Consider the following 19,238-nt stretch of genomic DNA (forward strand, 5'->3'; position numbering starts at 1 on the left):
ATCGGCAAGTCCTAGGCTCTGTGGTTTAACCCACAGCACCACCCGCATCACCCGCAGCAAAAAAAGGTAGTATAAGTCAAATTCCTTCTGAATGGAGTTTGGAAGAGGAGTAACTTACCCTAGTGTGACACATGTCAATAGAACTTATGCCAGCTTTCTATAATTCTTTAGTTCTCTTGCTGCGCAAATAAAGAGCAGCAGCAACAGAACAGTGTTAATAACCTAGGACTTACTAGACAATCCTCCCTTGCTTAACTCAGATTGTTCATACATCACTTGCTTGGATGTATGGCCTGAACTTACTGTCTGAAACTCATCATGGGAGATTCACTTAGTTCTCTGAGTCTTGCTCCCTAGTAAATGTGCATATGATTACAGCCTTGGATTCCCACCCATTTTTTTTTAAAAAAAAAACAGCCCGTCCATATTTGTAAAAATTGCCCCAAACCCAATAAACATGGAATAAGACCCCAGTACTCCCTAGTGTCCATTCCCTTGCTGCCAAGCATGTGGGATTCATCTGAAGTCATTCATGCACCTCTTCCTCTCTGGGATATTATCTGTTCAAAAGTCATCAGCTGCTAAATGAAAACCAGAAGACTGGCACCATTCAGAAGAGCCAAAATCAAAAAGCATGTAGTATCAATCACTTATTTCATGGGGCCTTTCATGCAAGAAGTCAAAACTCTGCTGAATGAGTCTTCGTGCCACATAAACATTAATGTGGATTTCTTTATTTTGATCTCATTTTATTAAGTGTTTCAAAGCTGGGGGTGGAGTTCATGACAGGATACATAGTTTTTATATGAAAGTGGTAATAGAAAAAACAATCAAACATACAAAACAATTGCCCTGATCCAGCAAGAAAGATCCATGCATGTAAGCAAGTCTTATATATACACATGTAGAGTTTCAGTAGAGATGTCTATCTCAAAGAACATCCTATTTTGAAACTTGATACTCTTTTAAGCATTATTGAACTGGCTAGATGTGTCCTGTATGTCAGAGACACCAGTTACTGTGAATGCCTAGCTGCTTGTAGCAACAAATAGGTGAGAGACCCACATGTTTCTGGGCTTAAATATCCTGAGTATTAACTTAGGAGAAATGCACACTAAAATTGTGGTGAATTGCCATAAGGAAATTCCATGAAATGTGGTAAAGCAAACTTAAGACTAGAAAAAATGAGAAACTGAGAGAAAAAGAAATTGACACCTGTCAATTCCTCCTAAGAACCCCCCCCCCCAAAAAAAAACCTGGAATCAGCCCTACACATTACCTCCCCTCCATAAAATCTTTAAGTCTGGAGTAGAAAATTACCCAACTACACAACTGTGTGGCTGTTCAGATTGCTTGTTTCTTGCCCCTCAAACTTTGATGATAAAATAGGCTTGAACGAAATCCAAGGAAATCAAGCAATACCTGAGGCATCTTTCACAGGTTCCCAGTGCAAATCATCGTCTTTCTCCTTCATCCACCCACACAGACCACCATCAAAGTTACAGCTGTGAACCAGAACACCTGCAGGTCAAAGGTCAAAAAAAGAGCGTAAGGTCTTGACTGTTGGAGCTGGTGAACTTTTCAGCCTAAAGCTGGTTGGTTAGAATTTATAGCCAATGTTGGGGGGGGGGGGGAGGAGTGATCAAATCAGATCTGCAAAGAGAAAGTTGGGCCTATGGGTTTTATTAAGGCTTCAATATTGTGGGTGTGTTTTGTGTTTTGTTCTTGGTTTTTTGTAAGAACTGTCCCTATTTCACTTTTATTGCTATCAAATGTGGTCCATATTTTTATGGCAAACACAAATACTAATGGTGACTATGTTTTTCCCAACAGTTGTGTTTGCTGCAGGAAAATACAGCACACACATAGCAGCATCAACTGCAACCTATAACATAGAGTCACTCTGTATTACTAGGAGTTGGAGAATGCTGGTAAAATCTTTTATCTATTTTATTTCATTCCCCCCCCCCTTCATGGAATCCAAGGTGACATGTGTATGGTTCCCAGGTGGCCCAGGCACTGACCAGCCCTGCTTAGATTCAGCAAAGAGGTGTCTTCAAACCCTTGGACCTTAAGGGGCTCCTTAGTCCATTTTCATAGGTGGCACCAAAAAGTGTCATGATGACCCCTGTATCCGGTAGTGATCTGGACACAAGAGCTGGGGACTGCAGGGGCATCAGACTTGGAGGCAGGTCCTGATCAGGGCTCAAAGCTTAAAGTAAACGGGTCTGAAGAGTGGTGTGTCTCAGCGCCAGATTGTAGGCCAGTTGACTCAAGGATCGCATTGCAAATGAAAGGAGTAAAAATGTTGCACGCACACACCATAAGCCAACAAGAAACACAATTAAAAGAAGATGTGAGAACTGTGGTGGCCACCTGGATCATCGTTCGCTTCGTCGTCATCGGCACTAATCCCTCTTTCAATTTCAAATGTTTCAAAGAGATTATTGCTCACTCCAGGCTGGCGTGGAACTGGGGGAAGGAGAAAAAAAAAAGGAAGCTATTTAGAAGGAATGAATGCAGTAGATAAGGAAGTAGGCCACTGAGTAATTCCAACTTTAACATTAAATAAATAAATAAGGAGGGAATGCTTTATGCTCCTGGAAAATTCAATCTATTTAATCGCCTTTCATATATGGATTTATAGCCCCCCTCAACAACTTATACAGTAACGTTTATCTGGTTTCTGTCAAAGGTAAGTTGAAAAAGCTCAACGGCGTTTCGAACTTAGCAGACTTTGCCCCCATAGAAAACTTCTACTGTCTCCTTCTTCTCCTTTCCTATCCCTGACATAGCAATTGTTATCGTGGCAGCATTTCAAAACACAGAGATGCTGCTACTGCAGTGCAGCCTTTTTAGAGTGGTGGCATCTTAGAAAAAGTAATCAGTTTTGTCATGAGCCTTTTGCAGACAAGACCCACTTTCAAATCCAGTAGGTACACATGATTACCAGGTGTACAGAAATCATTTGGAATGCCTGCATTCTGCTGGCTTGTGTCCAACTGGTTGTGTGCAGGATCTAGTTGCAAGAATCATAGGAAGCTTCCCTGTATTGAGTCAGACCACTGGACATATCAGTATTGTCTACACTGACTAGGTGTAGCTCTCTGGGGTTTCAGGCATCCTGGGGCACCCCCAGCCCTACCCATAGATTCTAAGGATCAAACCAGAGGCCGTCCGCATTCAAGGGTTTACCACTAAGCTACGGCTCTTCCCTCACATAAACAAGTCAGGTGTGTATTGGTTGACCAAGGCAAAGCGGAGGATGCTCTTCACTTCAACACAATTCCCAAAGGAAAAGCCTGCTTTAAACCACTCCTTGTTGAAACTGACCAACCCCCTGCAATGCAGGAATCTCAACATGTGGTCCCTCAGCCACTTTGAAACCATCCTGGACCCTGCTTAGCTTTGCAATTGTGCTAGCAGTTTTATTGCCCCACTGGATGCAATCTTAACTGGTTAAAACCTTTAACTAGGGAGGAGAAACGTGGTCAAATGCCTTTTTGTGTATGTGAATTCTGACTGAAGGAATGTTGCAAAGGAGACTACTTGAGATATGCCTTTCATAGAATATACTCTGCACATGAGCCTAGTATACCTGAAGGAGCGTCTCCACCCCCATCGTTCTGCCAGGACGCTGAGGTCCTGCGCCGAGGGCCTTCTAGCGGTTCCCTCATTGCAAGAAGCAAAGCTACAGGGAACCAGACAGAGGGCCTTCTCGGTAGTGGCGCCTGCCCTGTGGAATGCCCTCCCACCAGATGTCAAAGAGATAACCAACTACCTGACATTCAGAAGACATCTGAAGGCAGCCCTGTTCAGGGAAGTTTTTAATGTGTGACATTTTAGTGTATTTTTTGTCTTTGTTGGAAGCCGCCCAGAGTGGCTGGGGAAATCCAGCCAAATGGGCATGGTACAAATAATATAATATAATATAATATATTATTATTATTATTATTATTATTATTATTATTATTATTATATTGTTGCTATGTATCTTGAGTGGATATAACAGGGGAAAGAACCAATAAAGTTATTTCTTGCACATCTTCAAAGAAATGAGTTATGTATCAGAAGATTTACTGTGACCGCTGTACAGTGGTATATCGAGTTACAAATACCTCAGGTTACAAACACTTCAGGTTACAGACTCTGCTAATCCAGAAGTAGTACTTCGCATTAAGAACTTTACCACAGGATGAGAATAGAAATCGCGTAGTGTCAGCAGCGGGAGGCCCCATTACCTAAAGTGGTACCTCAGGTTAAGAACAGTTTCCGGTTAAGAACAGACCGCCAGAACGAATTAAGTTCATAACCAGAGGTACCACTGTATAATCATAGATATCTAGCCATATTGTTTTAATTTTTTTAAACTATTCTATATGACATCTGAATGACATTTTATCCCCTTATTATCTCTGCACAGCATGTTTGGCTTTCGAAATAAGGTTGACAAATAAACAATACAGCCACTGTATTTATACAAGTTAGCCTTCATTTAATAAAAGCTTTCATTGCCCTTCCTTTTTTTAGCTCTTTCCTCCCTTAGACACATTTTTGTTAAAACTGAAGGCAGAACTAATTCATCTGAACACACAACTCTAACTTTGCAACAAATAAGGATGGATGAGGAATCCTGTGACAGATCTCCCAATATATGCACAATTCATATAAATTAAAAGTAGGTGACAAAAATCCTAATGAGAAACTGTTTAAATTTCCCATTTATTTCAACCTATTATGTTCATTAAATGTAATTTTGATGTTTTCTGCATTCTTTGGCAGAAGGGCGGAGTTGTGGTGGAAATGCTTGGCTTGCTAGGGCAGCATATTAATTCCAAAAAATTAACAAAAAGTAAATAAAGATCTCTAGAAAACAGGAGTGCCAAGAGGAGGGAGTGGGAACAGAATATTTTGAAGGGCTAATTAAAACCAATTTTTCACTCTGCCTTTTAATCTTGAATGCTTTTATCTATTTGCCAGTGGCTGAATTTGGTTGGGAAAGAGTTGCATTGTGGTAAGCCATGATTAAGGGTCTCGGTTTCAAGTTGATTCAACGGGGCAAAAAGAAGCTTACTCAATGCTGTCAGAAAACCTGAGCACTAAATATCAGCCATGAGATTAAAGAGATTGTTAAATTAGGACTTTCTTGAGAGAGAGGATGCAGAAAAGGAAACACAACCACCCTATGAGCTAATAGAAAACTCATTCTCGACTGCTGATCCTTACGTACTCAAAACTGCCATCTGCACACAAGGAGGAGATATCAGCAGGTCTCAGGAAAATGGCAATACTGAAAATCTTTAAGACAACACAAAAGCTTGGTGAGTGGGATTAGTAGGCATGGAATGCTCATTGAATTTAGAATTCAAAGTCCTGATTTTGACCCCTAAAGACTTAAATGGCTCAGTACTGCAGTACCTCAAGGACCGCCTCTCCCCATATGAATTGATTGGATCCTACAATCATCATCTGAGGTCCTTCTTCATGTGCCCCCTCCACAAGAGTTCCAGTGTGTAGCACATGAGAACAGGCCTTTTCTGTGGTGGCTCCCTGTCTGTGGAATGCTCCCCCTAGGGAGGCTTGCCTGGCACCTTCACTACATATCTTTAGGCGCCAGGCAAAAACATTCCTCTATAGCCAGGCATTTGGCTGATTAAACAAACCATAGCCTTTTAAATGTGTTTCTGGGAGGTGGGTGTTATTGGTTGCTGTTGTTGTTAAGATATTATTTTGTATTTTCATTTTGTATTTTTTTACTGTAAACCACCCTGTGATCTTCAGGTACACTAATAATAATAATAATAATAATAATAATAATAATAGTTGGCCAAGGACACATCTCAAATAAAACTCCCCAAACTGGTCCAGACTGAAGGCATGAAACTGAAAATGTAAAGGGGACAGAATCTAAAATCCTTCTTACAGAGATTATAACCAAATGAGTTATTTTATCTAACAATTTAGTAAGAAATTGTCTAGGCAAATGGGTTTTGAATACAGAAGAAAAGATTCCCATCACATGCCCTGCACAAATTTTCTGTCTAAACTGAGAGGGCACCTGTTTATGGTATCTTTAGATAAGGTTAATTACAGTGCTAGTTTTGAGCTTATGTTGTACCTTCCTATTATTTAATGGTTATGATTTTTTTTAAAAAAAGATTTATGTGCTGCTAACAGGGTCCTCAAGGCAGTTTGTAGCAAAACATGATTATAGTATGAACATTAAACAAAAAAGAAAATCATAAAACCTGCCATTAGTCATCACCAATTAAAATAGCAAAAAACGACAAACAAAACTTTTTTAAAAATCAAATAAAAAGAGTTGCGCAGTTAACCTGCTCAAAAATACCTGCAGAAAAGTAGCTGCCTTTGATTGTCCTTCTGCTCAGGACAGATTCTGTGGGTTGACTTTTTTCCCCTATTAGCCAGCATGCTTTTGTCCTGGACTACGTCATCGACTGTCAGGGACAAGAAGATCCCTGGCAATTGATGTGCCTTTATACAGTGTGCCTTTTAATTTCAAGCCACTTTGGGCGATAATCTTGTCAGAAAAGAAAGCAGGGTGTGAGCTGAATAAAAAATATTTTCTAGGGGGGAAATCACTGCTCTGAATTATTTTGGTCCAAATTACACAAAGAGTTAGCAGTTTATTTAAGTAGTTTGTTCAGGACTGGGCGCAATCCTTCTTGAACAAAAAGCAGCTGGAAGGGGGCGACTGTTCTGGAAAGTTTAACTTTCTCCTTTAATGCTACTTGGAAGTCGGTTGGCTCAGTTGGTTAGAGCATGGGGAGAGAGGGAGAGAGTGCCTTGCCAGGCAATATCCACCTAAAACTTAAATTTAAAGCTTTATTTCATTGTTCACACTATTTTTCAAAAACTGACTCGAGTTAAGTTAATAAAAGGCAACATAAACTGGCCCTGGGCTCTCTGGAAAGAAAAAGGCCTCAGGGCAACCACCATAGGAATGCTTAACAAATCGTTAGCATCCAGAGCATGAAAGGAATCTTGTGTGCAGAACACACAGCTGTGCCTTTGCTTCCATGTATATCAACTAAAGGATAGCATTTGGTTAATATTGCCTTGACTTGCATATATCTGTAACTCAGAATGTCAAGGCATGCATGTTGAGTACCTGACATTTCTGCAAGGATGATATGTGGTGTTTGCATGGCACACCTATCACCCTATGCTCCTTACACCCATATGACTTCCTTAAGTACTGGGCAATGTCTTCCAAGTATCCTCTCTCACTTGCTCCTTTCTATGACAATTCCCTTTTCCTCCACTTTCTTCCTCTTTTATGTAGGTACCCTCAGACTTAGAACCTGCAAAAGGACAAAATTCCAGCCAAACTGGGAAGATGGGCTGCTTTTTCAGAGGTGAACCCTTAGAACAGGGGTAGGCAACCTAAGGCCCGTGGGCCAGATGTGGCCCAATTGCCTTCTCAATCCGGCCCGCGGACAGTCCGGGAATCAGTGTGTTTTTACATGAGTAGAATGTGTCCTTTTATTTAAAATGCACCTCTGGGTTATTTGTGGGGCCCGCCTGGTGTTTTTACATGAGTAGAAGGTGTGCTTTTATTTAAAATGCATCTCTGGGTTATTTTGGGGGCATAGGAATTCATTCATCCCCCCCCCCAAAAAAAAAATAGTCCAGCCCACCACATGGTCTGAGGACAGTGGACCATCCCACAGCTGAAAAAGGTTGCTGACCCCTGCCTTAGAACCTGTGAGCACTCCATGCCATCATGCTACCCTGGCTGCCAATCACACTGTGGCTTTACTGCCACAAGCACATTACAATATAGACCACTTGAATGGTCAGCCAGAGCGTTGAAAATACTTTTATCTGTACAAATGTACTTATAACTTATTCTTTTACAGTGATACCTCAGGTTAAGAACTTAATTTGTTCCGGAGGTCCGTTCTTAACCTGAAATTGTTCTAAATCTGAGGTACCACTTTAGCTAATGGGGCCTCCCGCTGCCACTGCACCGCCGCCGTATGATTTCTGTTCTCATCCTGAAGCAAAGTTCTGTAACCTGAAGCGTCTGTAACCTGAGGTACAACTGTACTTGGATACATTAAACTGAAAGATGCTTACAACACAATATTCTTTTCCAAAAACAGACAGAAAGGAGACACTTTTTAATAATGCCAACACAGAAGCAATATTTTGGTCACACTGCGAACAGTGCCTGCATGAGCACCCTTGAAATGAATGGGAATCGCAGTATGGCTCCTCTTTATTTCAACAAGAATTGTACGTTCCCAGATTGTGACTTCATTTTCCTTAAACCTTTTGTCGTGTTTTGTTTCTTCTGTCCCAATTTATCAAGCCTTCATATCTGCAGCATGTACTTAAAAGGAACAGATATCAAACCAGATAGTCGTTTCAACAAGGGGAAGAGCTTAACATGCCTCAAACTGTGCTGCTGGGAGTTGCTGAAGCCAAGCCAAAATCACTCCCAAAGCCATTAAGGAATGCACATGTCCATCTGCCATAAGATAACAAAACTCACAGACTATTTTGCTCAGCAATGCTCCTGTTTATGAGGCTGAAGAGCAAGACTTGTCCAAATACCAACCCCAAGCTCTATAATTAACCTCAGCCCTGGTGCTATAGATGAAACAGAGTGCTGGGTATTTCTTGGCAGGCATGCTAAAATGAGCAAGCCAGCAAGTGTCATCTGTGGCATGAAGTCAACTTGGCATAAAAGTAATGCAGTATCAATACAGCTCTCCGAAAGATACTTCCTCATACGAGGAGCATCTTTACAGCACCACGAGCTTTAAACGTGTCTCCTTTTGGTGGGCACATTCCACAAAGCAGGAATCAAAAGTTATTTTTAATTTGATTTTTGCAGTTGCTTAGCAATAAATACCGAGGGGATGACTCTGTGAATTCATGGATAAGAGCATTGTGCCACTTAAAAGCTTGCACTCGAAAATAGATATGGAGCCAATAAAGTCACCGCTTTATCTATTTCGTGTCCCTCGTTTCATTCAGTCGTAAAGTGGAAGAAACTTTCCATAACACAGCAACTTGCTCGATTCGTTGCCTTCCAGATCTTTGGTTAAATGCTTTCATTAAAAAAGCATTTAACCAAAGTCACAGTTAATTTACCAGTTTTAGCTATGGCACAAGTCGCCCAGGCCTTGAGTGACCAAAACTACAGTTATAGCTATCTACAGTTTTGTGTGTTGCATGAGACTTCTAATGTTTTCCATGTACACAACGGCAAGATTCGTTGATAGAAAAAGATTCGGTGGTACTTACTAAAGACATCTCCTCGCGGTTTCTGAGGATCGATTGGTATCCTGTTGTCAACTGTGAATCCCTGCGGAGCTGTGGTTTCACTAGGAAAGTGCAGTGGCTCTTTAGTTGTGAGTCGTGGTGTTTTTGTCGTTGCAGGCTTAGGCGGAGTTGGAGGCGGCGTTGGGGGCCTTGTGACTGGTGGGAGTCTTGTCACTGGCTTCAAAGCTGGCCTTGTGGTTGCAGGCTTGGGTACAAATCTGGTAATTGGTTTGTGTGTCGGCCTCGTGGTTGGCTTTGGGCTGGGTCTCATTGTTGTCCTGAAAGGAGGCCTCGCTGTAGCTGGAGCATTCGGTGGTTTGATGGGATGCCTCACACCACCAGTTTCAGGTATCCTATTTGTCATGCCACCACTGCCTTTAGGAAAGGTTGTATTTCCCTTAAATACAGTATGTGGGCCAGATGGATCAATCATAACTTTGGGAATAGCTGAAGGAAAAAAACACACGGATGATGTTATCTCTCTATGCAAAGCATACCAAGGACACAATTGAAATATTCGGAACATATGTTTGCTTCATGATTATATGAACAGCATCGCATTACTCACAGCATCTGTTAATACCAGTTCCTTTCCTCCTCTCTTTTACTTTTGAAATGTGATTGATATTATTGCTCATACACACCCTTTCATAATAATGAGAATAGTGTGCAAGGTTCACGCTGATCAATGGTCCCCAGACTTTATTCCCATGGACCACTTGAAAATTGCTGAGATCTTGGTGGACCAGTTATATATTTTTTTTCTGCCTGTTGCAGCAATTGTAACGCTCTGTGCTAGATGCTGGTTTTTCATTATATTTTTATAGACATGCTGCAAACCACCTGAATGAAGTTTGTGGACAGCTGGTCAACCACAGACCACAGTATAGGACATGGTCTTTTCAGGGGTGTGTTTGAAAACACCGAATCAAATCTGACACAACCAACACACTCAAGAACCCACAAACTGAGCACATGAAAAGTGTATATGAATACCTCTGAAGTGAAGGAAAACTATAAGTTTTGAAGAACTATAAGTACAAGACTATCTGGCTGAAATGTGAAAACAAAGGTATTTGTTCAGGGTGGGGTGAGTTCTACATATATGAATTGGCCTAAGCTGCAGTGCCATAAGGTGTGAATTGAGTCTTAGAAAGAGTTCCCCAGGGGAAGAGACTGGCACCTCTGTGGTTTCTGTGGGCCTAACTTACCCATGTTGTGATATAGCCCTATCCCACCAGGATAGTCTTGCATGACAGAGCTAGGCTGCATGGTGGTGCTTGCTAAGCAACATCAATAGGCTGTAGCATTGGTGCAGGGACTCAAGCTGTCTTTGACCCTACTCTTAGGCTGTACGCCAGAACATATTGGAACACTTCTATTACAGTATTGGCCTGAATATAAGCCTCACTTTTTTCCTAAATTCGAGACCTTACAGTATGCAGCCAGGACCGCGGGGCAAACAGCGCCAGGAGAACAGCAAAGTGGCGCCCGCCCCACACATAGTCCCCCATCCTCTCCCCCAAGGCCAGGAAGGGAGAGAGCGAGGAAGGGGAAAGGCCCCTGGCAATGCAGCTTATATTTGGGTATTTTAATTTTTTTTCCCTTTCCCACCCTCTTATTTTGAAGGTGCAGCTTATATTCGGGCCATCACGGTACAATCTGTGTCTCCCGTGTCCTTGGCATTAGCCACTAGAAATGTGAAGCAAGGCTCTGGAGATTCACAGTGCAATGTGACAATTTACACAGCAGGTAAGTCTAGACTTAGTGTTGTGTCAAACAAAGTTCCACTCAGAGTCAACCCATGTTCATTAATTTCAAAGGGTCATCTCTGGGTGATGTAATCGGGATTGAAGGGAGGACATTTTTAGCAGCTTCTTCCTAGCAAGTTTAGCATGTGCTTTTGTTGTAGTTTACAGGCTTCATCTATAAGGTAAATACAAATAGCCATCTAGCCTTGACATAGAACAAATAATCTTTTCAGATTACTGAGACACTTCGTGTTTGAAAAGCTATAACAACATCCTTCCTTCCCCACAAAAATGAAGAAACCAACAAAGGAATTATTGTTAAGGAAGAGGATTGATCATTTGCTGCAACTGTTACATTGGTTATCTGTCATCCAAACGTCTAAAGGTCTAAGGGTTGAAGCCTCACTGCATTAGGAACGGTACAAAGACAGACAGAGACCATCCCTTACCCCACATTTCCCTCTGATATGCCATCTCAGAGAGAAGCACATTAAAAGGATCCTGTTCACCTCTGCCATGCGCCTCAGCTGAGCCAAAACCCGTCTCATTTTCAATAATATCGAAAGCTGGTGAAAGATTTAGCACTATCAGCAAGGCTATCAGTCACGTTCTCGAAAGAAAGACATCTTTGAAAATCACCTATTTGGATCCATCAAAGTCTTTCATGCAGGTTGCCTGACCAAGTCAGGTGTCTGTGCAGTCCAACAATAACCACACTACCAATCTTGTTTCTTCACAATGACAAGCAAGCACGTTTCTAATTCGCATGCAGAAAATCCCTCCCAACAAGCAAAGCAAAAGAAGCCAGAAGCAGCTTCTCTTGCACAGATTCTCAGATCTCTCTTAAAAGCTAGTCACATGCTGTCAAAAGCATGCAGGAAACAGAAGTTACTATTTGCTTCTATAACTTTATAAACTCTCTAACTTTACAAACTCAGAGGTGACTGTACCATGCAAAGTCCCTAAAGATTTCAACATGCTTCAGACAACAGGAAGGAGTAATTTGGGGAACAGAATTTACAAATGCGGATGTCTATAAAGACATCTTTAAAGGTTTTCTTCCTTTCTCCTGTGATTCTTCACATATAACTATTTTCAGCGAAAACAGTGAACATACTATGCTTCCTTATACTGAATCAAACCATTGGTACACCTGGCCAAACTCTGTCTTCTTTTCAGGTGGCCTTAACCTCTCCAAGGTTTCAGACAGAGGGCTACCTGCTACCTGAAATCCGAATGATAAAGCACTGAATTTGGAGCTTTCTGCACACTCTGCCACTGAACCTGACCAGACTCCACTGGGTTAAGCCAATGACTTCCAAATGTTCAGTTAAGATCAAGCTATAACTATTTGCTTCAAGGGAGGCTTCCTGAAATGGGCACTGAGGCCCTGAGCTGTGAAAAGCAACTGATAGTGCAAAGTAGGAAAATAGCTTTCAACTCAAAGAGGGACTAGTGCGTACATGGCTGGGGAGACTTCTTAAGAAAGACCACATTGCTTAGTACTTGAACTCTATAATGAAATCATAAGAGACGTGTGATCTGCTGAAGTTAACTACTGAGAATTACAATTTTATGCAATGCACACCATGACAGAAAAAGCATTAATAACAGTCAACAGGAAAGGCTTAGGCAAGCAGACCATATTCCTAAGAAAAACCGCAGACTGCAAAACATTAAAACAATTAGAGCAATGTACAGAGATGTAACTGCAAACTACGACCACTGGCTTTTCATTCTAAAAACGAAAAGTGCTTGAGGAAATTTATTTTTACACTGGCATATCAAGGCTCATAAAACTTTAAATACACTATCCATTCCTTCAAAATTAGATGAGTGTGATGGCACGAGGATGCCTGGCGATGTTTCGGGATTTGGAATTCAAGAAGAAAATGATCATTACGTACTTATGCAGTTCATTCCGTCACCTCTGTATCCTTCTTTACATTTGCATTTGTAAGATCCCTGCGTATTGTAACACTGTGAAAAACTCCCGCACTGATATTGGCCAAGTGAGCACTCATCTATGTCTGAAACGAAAAACATTGCATGAAACTCGTGTGATAGCAATCATAGGGCACATTTTAAAACTGAACATCAATTATCATTCTCTTGCTTGCTGAAATAGTGAAGCAAATCAGGAATAGGTAATCCGTGGCCCTCCAGTTATTGATGATCTTCTGGGACGGATGTGAGTTGGAGTCTACCAACATCAGGAGGGCCACAAGCCAGGATTTAGGTTTAAGCTACTGGAGGTAATGGGGCCCTTTATATGTCCAGCTGTCCTTTGTCGAATATTCGGTATGCTATATGGTAATTTATGGGCACCCTGTATATAGAAATGAGCAAACCAGTGATATTTTAGGGAGCAGGCTAGCAGGCAGGGCCTATTACAGTGGTACCTCGGGTTACATACGCTTCAAGTTACATACACTTCAGGTTACAGACTCCCCTAACCCAGAAATAGTGCTTCAGGTTAAGAACTTTGCTTCAGGATGAGAACAGAAATCGTGCTCCGGCGGTGCGGCAGCAGCAGGAGGCCCCATTAGCTAAAGTGGTGTTTCAGGTTAAGAACAGTTTCAGGTTAAGTACGAACCTCCAGAACAAATTAAGTACTTAACCCGAGGTACCTCTGTACTTATATCATAGGAGCCTACACAACACAAAATACTGTTGCTGTATGTAGGTTTTATTTTATTTATTTTTTTATCTTATATTTTGGAAATGTACATCCAGGTTTTTTTTCCTTTAAATTTTTTGGGGCCTCCCAAGAGAGTGGAGCACTAAGCTATAGCTTGTTTAGCTTATACATAAATCTGGCACTGGCCACAGGTTTCCCATCCCGGAAAGAAATTGTACTTATATTTTAACATACTGAAACACCAATTGTGAAAATAAAAATAAGAAGTTGACAAATGATTGACTTTATTGGTATTCTGAGGCCCAGCCCCAACACTAGATGTTCAAAATAGTCTTTGGAAGTAACCCTTCTGCCACAACAAATGCTTGCATATTTTTAGTAAATGGTTTTTAAAGAGGCATTGGAAATTCTGTAGGCAGGCAAGCGAGAAGGAATGGCTGAGACATTTTAGGCCATTCTAATTATAACTTACAAGTGGGAAAGAAAAATAAATATATATATTTTAAAAAACAAAAAACTTACACGTCTAGTAATTCGCTTCATGAAAACATTCAACACACTTCCAAATGCATATTAGGATGTGCAAAGTCCACTCCATTCAAATTATATTTGGCTGACTACGTGGTTCCTCCATAAACAGTTGGAAAAAATATTGGTTATTTACAGGAGTTTGGCCATTGTTTTGAGGATTCCAATCTTTTGGGTGAAAGTTTTAGGAAAGTTTTATGTCTTCTACTGAGTCAGTGCATTGATCCATCTAGCTCAGTACTATCATCACCATTATATTTAATTTATCTACCACCCTTCATCCGAAGTTCTCAGGGCAGCCACATTAACTGGCAGCAGCTCTGAGGGCTTTCAGGAAAGGGCATCTCCCAGCCTCACCTAGAGATGCTAGGAATTGAATCTGGGACTTTTCACATGCAAAGCAGATGCTCGAACCCTGATATACAGCACTTTTGCTTTACTGCTTGCACGTTCTCACAGTTCCCCTGAGGAACTGTGGTGTGGGGTAGCTGAAGCAGCTGTGCAACACTCCTGTTTGTTGTCTAGCCTATGGGTAGGCAACCTAAGGCCCGGGGGCCGGATGCGGCCCAATCGCTTCCTCAATCCGGCCCGCAGACGGTTCAGGAATCAGCGTGTTTTTACATGAGAAGAATGTGTCCTTTTATTTAAAATGCATCTCTGGGTTATTTGTGGGGCATAGGAATTCGTTCATATTTATTTATTTTTTCAAAATATAGTCCGGCCCCCCACAACGTCTGAGGGACAGTGGACCAGCTCCCTGCTGAAAAAGTTTGCTGACCCCTGGTCTAGTCCAAGTTATGAGGCACTGGGCCCCTATTTGGGTGCTGAAGCATGGAGGAGTATGTGGTATCATCAGTTTCAACAGCAGAAGCAGTGATGCCAGCTAGATGACTAACAACTGCTACCATAGGGCCGATGTTTGCTCAATGGCACATATCGTCTTCTCTCCTCAGGTGGGAGTGGAGCCTAATGCATGTGTTAGCTTCCAGTTTGTCAAAAATCTTTTCGAAAAACCTCAGTAACGGATTGCTCAGTAGAGATCAGCAATAGCAACGTTTGGGATTTCTGCGGCAAAGAGTTCTCTGCACCTGAGCCTGCAATAAATCCGAATGTGGACCTTTATTTGCACAGGAATTGTTGGAGAGGTCACTGTGTTACCAAAAAGTTTGTTATATGCACGGGCCTTCGCAAGAATGAAATCCTGCTGACAGGTCATAGATTATTTTAATGGATAAGGCCTACTTTAGCTATTTCAGGACTTTGCAAATTAGTTCATTGTGAAGAGCTTGTGCAGCAGCTATAAAAAATCTTTCCCTTCCACAGCCTCTTATCCCCTAAATCTCAGTAAATCTTAAATTAGTATTCTACCACACGCAAATCACGTTGGAATCTGTCTCCGTTTTAAGCAGGCTGATTGGGAACGAGAAAACTCATGACCATCAAGATGAGGTATCGGCTGTAATGCCAGTTACAGTGTGAATGCAATACTTTTAAAAAACTTAGCACTGAACTAACTCTTAAGGAATTGAAGACAACTTCTGTGCAATTACAGAAAAATGGGGACTATGCAGATTTGTCATTTGTCGATGTGCTGTCTGAACTGCTTTATCCACCAGAGAGGAGTTTGTGGACTTTGCAGTATTATCCCCAACCGCAAAAATGGGACAAGTAGTGGAGGCAACAATTCTAGCCCAATGTGAGGGAAAGTTTCTGTATTCTAAGGATGGAACTACACATTATGGGAGATATAGACCTGCATATCTCAATAAAGGTAAAGATAAAGGACCCCTGACAGTTAAGTCCAGTCGTGAATGACTCTGGGGTTGCGGCGCTCATCTCGCTTTACTGGCCGAGGGAGCTGGCTTTTGTCCACAGACAGTTTTTCCAGGTCATGTGTCCAGCATGACTAAGCTGCTTCTGGCAAAACCAGAGCAGTGCACGGAAACACCGTTTACCTTCCCGCCGGAGCGGTACCTATTTATCCACTTGTACTTTTGACATGCTTTCAAACTGCTAGGTTGGCAGGAGCTGGGACTGAGCAACGGGAGCTCATCCCGTTGCGGGGATTTGAACCGCCAACCTTCTGATCGGCAAGCCCAGAGGCTCAGTAGTGGTGGAGCTGTGCTGAAGATGCAGGACTACTGTGTTTTTTTGGGGGGGGGTCTCATGATGGGCTGTTATGCACATCACAGAAGGGAAGACTGCCTATGCCTCCTGTAATAAGTAGGTAGATTTGGAGTAACATTATATTTTGCACACAGTTTTCTTCTAGGAATGCTTTTGTGATCAGCTCATTTCATTACCGTAGCACTGGTATTTGCCTCCAATGTACATCAAATCAAATCCTTTATGGCACTTGCAAATATAGCTTCCAAAGGTATTGACGCACTTCCTGAACCGAGGACAGGTAACTCTGCCAGTGGCACATTCATCCACATCTACAAGTAGAAATCCATTAATTTCACCAAAAGGTTTAATCATAGTACATTCAAAAGTATGTTCATGCGACAAAACCCGAAGGTCATAAATACTTTTTGGAAATTAGCTTTTGCTCTAGCTTTGTGTTTTAAACTGCCTCACAGAAAATACAATTTTGTTTTTAAGGCATATCCATGCTCAACTTTTCTGTCTCTCCCCTCCCAAACTCAGGTCACACACAAGACTTCCTTTTGTGCCACAGTTCTAGGTACAGGACTGGACTTTAAAGTTCCATGTATGAGTGCTGGAGTTTTATTGTCCCAGAGCTTTCCCTGGGGAAATCCACATTATACTGCGTTAAAACCAGATTTTTTTGCAGATTGTTGTTTGCTCCAATTCAGCAGTAAGACGCAGGTCTGCCCAGGAAAACGCCAGAACCCAACCCCCCCCCCCCCAAGCTTAGACACAGAGCTTTAAAGCGTCTGTAAAACTGGATATAGGAGTAACACAGTTCAGTTTTGTTTCCCAAACCTGAATAGATTTTAGTATAGTATACAGTTACCCATGTGATTTTTGGTGAAGTACTGATTGTAGGAGAAACTTGAGGGGCATTAGCAACAGTTTTTGTTGGGGGGCAGTAAGGGAAAGATGCAAAGCCTCAGACTCATGCTTAAAATAGGCGGTTTGTTATAGTCTGAAAGTTGTCCGACACATTTCAAGAACGATCAATCCTGGGGCAAAAGGTCTTCATATATATTACTCTGTTGAACCAGTTGAATAAACTCACTCAGGGAACATTCCTTCAGTCATGAAAATGTTCTTTCACAAAAATATTTCCTGAGTGAATTGTTTCTGCCGAGGTACCAGGGTAAGAAATACAGTGACCCTTTGCTCCTGAGAAGATCATTCTCAAAATGTGTCAGGCAGTATTTTCAAAACTCCACTCTGAGACTTTGACCTTTCCCTTTTCCCCCAGTGCTGATGTGCATCAATTCATTCACTATTAGATATTGCCTTTAATTTTAATTAAAAGTCACTGGGTGAACTCACACAAAACACCCATGTATAGTGTTGTGCCCTCCAGATGTTGCTGGACTCCAACTTCCATCAGCCCCAGAGCCAGCATGGCCAAGATTGAGGGCTTATAGGATCTGTAATCCAGCAACATCTAGACGCATGGTACCCACCCCTAGTTTAGCTGTATCCAGCTTGATCAAAGTGTCAGCTCACATGCTTCTCCCCTGCAACATATAACCTAAGTCGTCTTTGTAGATGACAAAGCGGCAGCAGGATTGCCAACTTTTTAATTAGTTCTGCTCTTGTTAGTCTATCAGGAAAAAATAAGTTGGCGAAGGCTGCACTTAGCAGTAAGCTTTCTTGATCACAGTGCGAGTTACTTTCAAGTACACAACCAGAAAGGATAGGCAACAAAATATATAGTCTGTCTCAGGTAAAAATGGGCAGTTTTAAGCATGTGCTATTAGGGTGTGTATGTGTTTTGCTGCTGGCATCCATCTGTCTCAGGAGATAATGAAAGAGTTCATCTTCAGGGGTGAAGTCAAACCATTGGAGAGTTACAGTGCCTGCTGTGGCTGTAGAGACAAATACAGGAGAGACATGTTTTGTTGCAGCTGGGGCAGATGACGGCATGTACCATGACATTTTTTCCCCTCTGCACTCCTCCTAGTGATCATTTCTCCTCTGGTCACTGCTGTGGATACGTGACCTGACTGATTGTCTCCAGGCACTGTGGTCATCTGCAAGGGATTCCCCCATGTGTTGTCAGCTATCCTGTCACATTTGCGGACATCTTTGTAATGCAGAGTTGGTCTGCCAAGGGACCTGGTGCCTGAAGCCAGCTCCACATGGAGCACGTCCTTGGGGATCCTGCCAGCTTCTGTTCTGTGGACATGACCAAGCCAGTGTAGATGTCGCTGAGACAGGAGTGTGAAGATGCTGGGAATGTGAGCTTGGGAGAGCACATTTTTGTTTGAGGCTCTGTCCTGCTATGGTACCCCCCAAATCTTCCTGATGTAGCGCATGTGGAAGGCATCAAGGCATCGCTCCTGGTGATGGTCAACCATAAAGCAGTGTGGTCAACCATGTGTGTGTGTGTGTGTGTGTGTGTGTGTGTGTGTTTCAGCCAAACAACCATCTGATGTAGCTCCATGTAAAGCTAGGTGTCTTGCCTCCCACCCACCAGTGTCAATGGCCAACAACAACCACTGCTGCCCGGAATTTCCCGGTGCGCATGAAAGGGAGAAATAACACGCTTACAACTTTTGACTTACCTACACAAGTTCTACCATCAGGAGCTAGTTGCAAGCCTGGGGAAGGACAACGGCACCGCACCTCCCCTTTCACGACATCACAGCCGTACTGACAGTTTGCCATTGAACATGAGAGAGCGTCTGTGGGAACATCATACAAATGAAATTATCTGTTATCAACAACAACATTTCAGAGGCTTTGTGAGATTGGGGAAGGGAGGCATAGCTCAGTGGTAGAGCATGTGTCTGGCTTGCAGAAGGTCCCAGGTTTAATCCCTGGCATCTCCAGGTAAGAAGGTGAGAGATTGCCTGCCTGGAACCCTGGAGAGCTTC

General features: G+C 42.2%; 1 protein-coding gene across 4 annotated transcripts in view; it reads right to left on the minus strand.

Annotated features, from left to right (window-relative positions):
* NPNT (nephronectin) overlaps nt 1-19,238 on the minus strand; it is a 62,362-nt gene that overhangs the window by 5,707 nt on the left and 37,417 nt on the right. For all 4 annotated transcript variants that reach the window (XM_081020302.1, XM_081020303.1, XM_081020304.1 and 1 more), the window contains 6 exons: nt 18,927-19,046; nt 16,521-16,655; nt 12,956-13,078; nt 9,280-9,744; nt 2,377-2,472; nt 1,423-1,521 (listed from right to left, as the gene is read on the minus strand). In XM_081020302.1, the coding sequence (XP_080876428.1) occupies nt 1,423-1,521; nt 2,377-2,472; nt 9,280-9,744; nt 12,956-13,078; nt 16,521-16,655; nt 18,927-19,046 (1,038 nt within the window). The remainder of the gene's footprint in view (nt 1-1,422; nt 1,522-2,376; nt 2,473-9,279; nt 9,745-12,955; nt 13,079-16,520; nt 16,656-18,926; nt 19,047-19,238) is intronic.

Source organism: Podarcis pityusensis, assembly GCF_964106645.2.
Source record: "Podarcis pityusensis genome assembly, chromosome: 9".
Taxonomy (NCBI): domain Eukaryota; kingdom Metazoa; phylum Chordata; class Lepidosauria; order Squamata; family Lacertidae; genus Podarcis; species Podarcis pityusensis.